Here is a 6,443-nt window from a genome sequence, read left to right as displayed (position 1 = left end):
GAAAATGGTTCTAAGCATCATGATTATACAACAGGTTTCAATATAGCAACCAAAGCCAGTGGAGATGAGGGTTAATGCACTGAAACTGGTTTGAGATCAAATAAACTAGCTCAAGGTTGCAATCCTGGACAATTTGCATATTTATGCAAATCAAAACATGCATATTATGCTACAAGCAGTTCGTCAGAAGCAGTGGTAGTACATATGTATGAGAATTCACAATTCCTTCATATGCTTAATATTATGCCAGGATAGTGTTTATGTAAATAATGTGGCTAACAACATTGCAAAACTAGGATAACTTTTAAAAAACTGTGGCAGTGTTTGCTATAAAGTATTTTATTAAGATTCCATGCATTGGATAGGTCAGTTTTTCCAAATGTGGTGTCTTATGACACCATATTAGGAGGAGTAGCTAATACCTCAGAGGACAGGATCAAAATTCAAAATGACCTTAATAATTAGAAAGCTGGGCCAAAGCTAACAAAATGAGTTAAACATGGAGAAATATAAGGTACTACACTTAGGGCATAAAAATGAAATGCAGATATAGGATGGGGGATACCTACTTACGGAGACTACATGTGAAATGGATCTAGGAATCCTAATAGACCACAAGTTGAACATGAGTCAACAATAAGATGCTGCAGCTAAACAGGCAATGTGATTTTAGGCTGCATCAATAGAAGTATAGTGTCTCAATCAAGGGGAGTAATAGTGTCACTTATTCTGCTTCGGTTAGGCTTCACCTGGAATACTGTGTCCACTTCTGGGCGCCACAGTTAAAAAAGGATGTTCAGAAACTGGAGCGTGTCCAAAGGAGGGCAACTAAAATGGTGAAGGGTCTGGAAACCATGCCCTATGAGGAATGGCTGAGGGAACTGGGTATGTTTAGCCTTGAGAAGAGACGGTTAAGAGGTGATATGATAGCCCTGTTTAAGTATTTGAAGGGGTGTCACATTAAAGATGGTACACGCTTGTTTTCTTCTGCTCTGGAGAATAGGACATGGAACAATGAATGCAAGCTGCAGGAAAAGAGATTCCACCTCAACATTAGGTGGAACTTCTAATGTTCTAACACTATTTAGCAGGGGAACACTGTTTCTCGGTGTGTGGTGGTCTCCTTCCTTGGAGGTCTTTAAACAGAGGCTGGATGGCCATCTGTCGGAGGTGCTTTGATGGAGAGTTCTTGCATGGCAGAATGGGGTTGGACTGGATGGCCCTTTTAGTTTCTTCCAACTCTATGATTCTATGTTGGACAGCAACTTCAGTCTTCCCCTTCCCCCATGGCCATGGTGGGTGGGGATGCTGGAAGCTGAAGTCCTACACACCTTGAGGAGACTGTGTTGAAGCTGCAAAATGTCATTAGAAGATTTATCTATAAGTGTAATGGGTAAGTGTGGATGATGCACCACAAGGCATCGTCTCTTCCTTTCTTTTCCTAATTCTTCTCTTTCTGTGCCTCCCCTGAAGGATTTGTTTGTGGAAGCAATGGCTGTGGTGGAGAAGTGTCCTGAATCCAGTCAATGGCACCTGCCCAAGTGGATTATGCAGGAAGGAGAAGGAATGTCCTCCTCAATGGGTAAGGGTCAAGAGTAATTTCCTACTTGACTCTCTTCTGAAATATCCAGGTTTTATGGTTTGCAGCACTTGAACTATTTTATATAGCCTAACCAGCAAAGTGAAATTACAAGTATACCTCAGTCAAGAAAGCCTCTGACAGTTAAGCAATATAACAATGACTTTTTATGCCTGTCCAGCCTTCCTTTTCTTCTACATCTTCTGTGTAGCTGGAATTTTTCTGATCAGATTGGCATTGGTGAAGGAAGGACTGACGAACCACACATTTTCAGTATAAGAAGAGTGTCTGCAGAAACAATGCAGTAAAGCCTGATGTAGGAAAGAATTGATGTTTTTCTAGACCATCCTATTCTTGTGATTAGTGCTCTCCTACAACAGGCAAGATAAATAGCAGCTGCCACCAGCTTCCCTTTCTGACAATGTGTGACCTACAAAACAGAGAAAAGGGAAGAGCAGATAAACGCCTCACCGGCTGCCCTTGCAGGCTTTAACAATGAAGAGATTGGTAAGTCTGGCTACCAAAGTCGAAACCAGAAAAAAAGTGGAGGCTAGTGACAGAAAAAGTCACTCCAGATACATTTTGAAAGAAGCCATCATATAGTCTGAAGAAAGTTCAAAATGTTTTTTGTTTACTTATGCAAGGTTTATCTTGACCTAGTTCTTTGAATGCATGTGTGCCTTTTGTTAGTTTTGAAGAAAAAGGTTGCTGAAATATGTTGAAGTGCAGGAACCTTTTCTTATTCTTTCCTTTACTTCTGTCTCTACGGCCAGGTGTTCTGTTAAGGAAGTACTGTGTATGCTCATGTACGTCTAGAAATTTTAATTAAAAATTGACACCAAAAAGCTTGGTCAACCTATCTGTGGGTCAATAAAAGTAATGTATTTAACACTTATCAAAAAACCAAAACAAAATCAAACCTATTCCCTTCTCTGAGGCAGCATCCACATTGCAGAAATAATCCAATTTCACACGACTTTAGCTTTTGCAATTTCTGGGAACTGTAGTTCTGTGAGACATTTAGCCTTCTCTATCAGAGAGCTCTGGTGGCACAACAAACTACAATTCCCAGAATTACATAACATTGAGCCATAGCAGTTAAAGTGATGTCATACTGGATTGTTTCTTCAGTGTCTCAGGATAACTTAAAAGAAGCACCAACTTCCTGTACTCTCTGTTCCATGCAGCTGCTTTTTGGAGATTTCCCTCAAAGAATCACCAAGAGAATAGAGGTTGTCAGTGTTTCTTTTAGGTTTTCCTGGGATGGAATAAGCTCTCACCTTTTGCCACTTTGCTCAGAGAAGGGGATTGTTCCTTTTTTGATAAGAGTTAATAAGTACCTTAACTCTTGCCTTTACATTCCTATTTCTTAGCCACCTGCCCTACATTCCACTAGCCACCATTTACCATACTTCCTTCCTCATCCAGCCAGCCTTTAGGGTGAGCACAAACCCTTATGCCTGCCAAATTGTTGAAAGCTTTTTGGCATCTTTTCCTTTGCTGAATCCTTTATGGCCTTTGTTACATGCTCCTAAGTTTTATGCTTGACTTATACACAGGTCATATCAAAATACCCCAAAACCTGCCCTTGATTTATACATGAGGTTGACTTTATACAGTATTTATACAGTAATGCCTAGAAACAAATCTACTTGGTTATCTGGTGTATAGCTGTGCATGTTTATAAGTGACAAAAGATGAATGGAAGGGCTGATTTCGTGGGATATCTTCATTATCAAACAGCCCAGAGTCCATCTTCAGGTCCTGTCTCCTCTCTATGTAAGGAAGAACCAGGAACCTAGACTACTTGCAATTCCATTCCATTTCTTTCTCGCCCAAATGTTGGTGCTTTGTCCTTCAAGTCTGTTAACACTTTTTGGGCTGTTTAATTTCTTGTGGTATGCTGGCCTACTTGCTTTGCAAATATTTATTAACTGTTTTTTTTTATCCATGCCAAACTCAGAGTTACTTTGATTCTACTGTAACCTCTTAGTTCGTTTTGTGCATTTGGTGTGATGTTTGCTACATTTACACACACAGAGGTCCTCGAAGATGGATCCTCAAAGGTGGAAGAAGAGAAAAGGGTTAGTAACATTCTCTTCCTTTTTCTGTTCCTCACAGGAGGTGGAATAAAGACTGAGCCTATGTGTACAAGCACATCTCTTAATCCTGATGGGTTCATACCAGCTCCTGCAAGTCTATATCAGGTAGGGGACAGATCTCAAGGGAGGCAAGAAAAGAGCGGGCTGGGTGCCTATCTCCTTTTGACCACTCTATCGTCTCCAAAGAATCTTGTCATTTTCCTTTGCTTCCATCAAACATGCCCTTCAAGGGACATGTGGATGGCATCCTGTAAAAATTTCAATTTTCTTGAGTAATCTGAAACAATATGGTTCTCTTTTGTCAGGTGATGTTTGAGGAGGTGGCTGTGAATTTCACGGAGGAGGAGTGGGCTATGCTAGACCCAGGCCAAAGGGCCCTTCATTGGGAAGTGATGGAGGAGACTCTGGGAATCCTGTCCTCTCTGAGTAAGTCTCTTCTTTTTTGTGAATGAGCACCTCACAGGAGCTGAAAAGTCACTCTGAGTAGTCTTCTTCACCCTTAATATATTAAAGCAGGCCGTGTGGTTTTCTTCTAGCTTCCCTGATTTCTTGCCACTTTCTAAGGAAGCTGTCAAGTCCAGCAGGGTACCAAGCTCAAAAGTCCAGGCTTCAGTAGTTCAAACTCAGAAAACTCTTTATTTAGTAACTTCACCAGCAGATCTTGGCCGAGGTCATGTTGGACTTCTGTGCTTGGACCATTGGGTGGAGCATTGATAGACCTGCTAGAAGTATCTCCCCCTCAATGACTTGGTTTACCTCTTCCAAATGTCACAGTGGAACCACCATAAAAATGAAATATTGGATTGTTTAAGGGCAAGTGAGAAGGCAGAAGTGGATAGCAGCCACATCTTGCTTTCTTGTCTCACTAAGTCCTGTTCCTCCCACTGAATCCGCCAAAGATGGACATAGAGTCAGAATGTTCCAGTGAAGAGTGGGGAGGAGGGCTTAGGAGAAGTGGCTGTCTTCACTTGCCCAGGGCTTCCTGCAAAGAGGTGGAAAGAGCCAAGACTTGATGTGGAGTCAGGCGCTAGTTAGCATGAATGGAGAACCAACATCCCATAGCATTCTGTTTGCTGTTGTTTCTGGGTGCCTTCAACTCATTTCCAACTTATGGTGACCCTAAGTCCAACCTATCATGGGGTTTTATTGGCGTATTTCTTCAGAGGGAATTTATCATTGCCATCCTCTGAGGCTGAGAGACTGGGCAAGGGTCATCCAGCAGGATTAAAACATTGATCTCTGGAGCCATAGTCCAATGTTCAAGCCACTACACCATACTGGCTCTGAGATACAAAGCCAAAGTGATCTCAAAAGACTTTTCTCCTCCATCCCTTCAAGTCATTCCAACCTGCAGTGACCTTAAGGTGTACCTATCATAGGCTTTTTTTAGCAAGGTTTGTTCAAGGGCAGTTTGTCATTGCCTTCCCGTGAGGCTGAGAGGGTGTCACAAGCCAAAGACCACACAGTGCACTTGAAACCTGGTTTCATGGACTAGATCAAACAGCTACACTATGCAAGTTCTCCCTTTGTCCAGTTAAACAAGATATTTTGTCATGCTGTTAAAAATCTTTTTCTTTTTTCTTTTTTTTTTGCACTGACTAAGCAAAACTGGACTAAATAATGAAGGTACCTTACCTTGTTATATGGAAATTTTAGGATTAGATATTCCAAATACAGTAATTTTAAAATATTTATTAGAACACTAGAATTTTGTAAAGATGTTCTGCATAAATTGCAGATACTTTGTCATGGATGTATAAGCAGACCTGGTCATGCTGTTCCCTGAACTAATTTTCACATGCCTTGAGAATTTGTTGTTGAGGTGCCTCATACAATAAAAAACAGTTGAAATGGAAGAGTGCCAGATATTTTTTGTGTGTTGTTTATACCCTAAATTAAGTCCACAGATAGAGTTCTTCAGATTAGTATTTCAACCCATCTCTCAGCCTAACCAGATGGGTGTAACAGCTGGGAGTTGACCCTCAATGAACAGGGATGCAACCACTTGCATAATACTCATTCTACATTAATGCCATATGGCATAATCCTTTCCATTTGTGAGAAAGTCCACTCCTTTCCTGGCACACCTTATTCTGTGGGGTGCAATTTGAGTTTCCCAAGGTGATACATATTTTTGTTTCCTTTTAAAAGATTTAAGTATGAAAGTTAAGCTAGTTAGAGTTCAGCTTTCATCAGCAGAACAGCAAAAGTCTGGGTCAGACTATTTATTCTAAATCTGCCTTCCTAAAGAATAAAGACTTATTCCAAAAAACAGCAAGTTTGTAGTTTAAAAAACAAATAATACTGACTTTAATAAATAAAGACATAAACTAAATCCTATCCTAACTGGTTTGGATAGAGAGATGAAATCTCATAATCTTTAATATATAGCAGGAAGAGATTGTATTAACTTCACACAGAGTAGACCAGGGGTGGGCAACCTGTGGCCCGCAGGCCGGATGCGGCCCAGCAAGGCCTTGGGACTGGCCCCAGCCCGGTCCTGCCGCCGATTGCCGCCGGAACCTTTGGCCTCTCGCATGAGGGTGTGGGGCCTTTGGCCTAACAGGAGGAGTCGAGCAAGGAAGGCAATTGTCTATAGAAGCCTCAGAAACATGCATTTATATTAACATTTTTTAAAAAACCAGCAGATTTTTTCGTGTGTCCTTCATTCTTTATAAAAAGTGTCCCCCATTTGAAAATTTTGTCCTACATTTGTCCCGGTTTATTTATTTAATTAATTTTTTTAAAAAAAATATTTAATT

The 6,443-nt window shown here is 40.8% G+C and overlaps 1 protein-coding gene across 1 annotated transcript; it reads left to right on the top strand.

Annotated features, from left to right (window-relative positions):
* Positions 1-963: 963 nt before the first annotated feature.
* Positions 964-4,864, top strand: LOC121917778 (zinc finger protein 69-like). The gene is made up of 3 exons (XM_042443900.1): positions 964-1,582; positions 3,701-3,786; positions 3,987-4,864. Exons 1-3 carry the CDS (start codon positions 1,492-1,494, stop codon positions 4,131-4,133), a joined length of 324 nt encoding a protein of 107 aa, XP_042299834.1. The 5' UTR covers positions 964-1,491; the 3' UTR covers positions 4,134-4,864.
* Positions 4,865-6,443: the final 1,579 nt, after the last annotated feature.

The sequence above is a fragment of the Sceloporus undulatus genome, unplaced genomic scaffold (assembly GCF_019175285.1).
Source record: "Sceloporus undulatus isolate JIND9_A2432 ecotype Alabama unplaced genomic scaffold, SceUnd_v1.1 scaffold_700, whole genome shotgun sequence".
NCBI classification, from domain to species: Eukaryota; Metazoa; Chordata; class Lepidosauria; order Squamata; family Phrynosomatidae; genus Sceloporus; species Sceloporus undulatus.
This window is presented reverse-complemented; position numbering and strand designations above follow the sequence as displayed.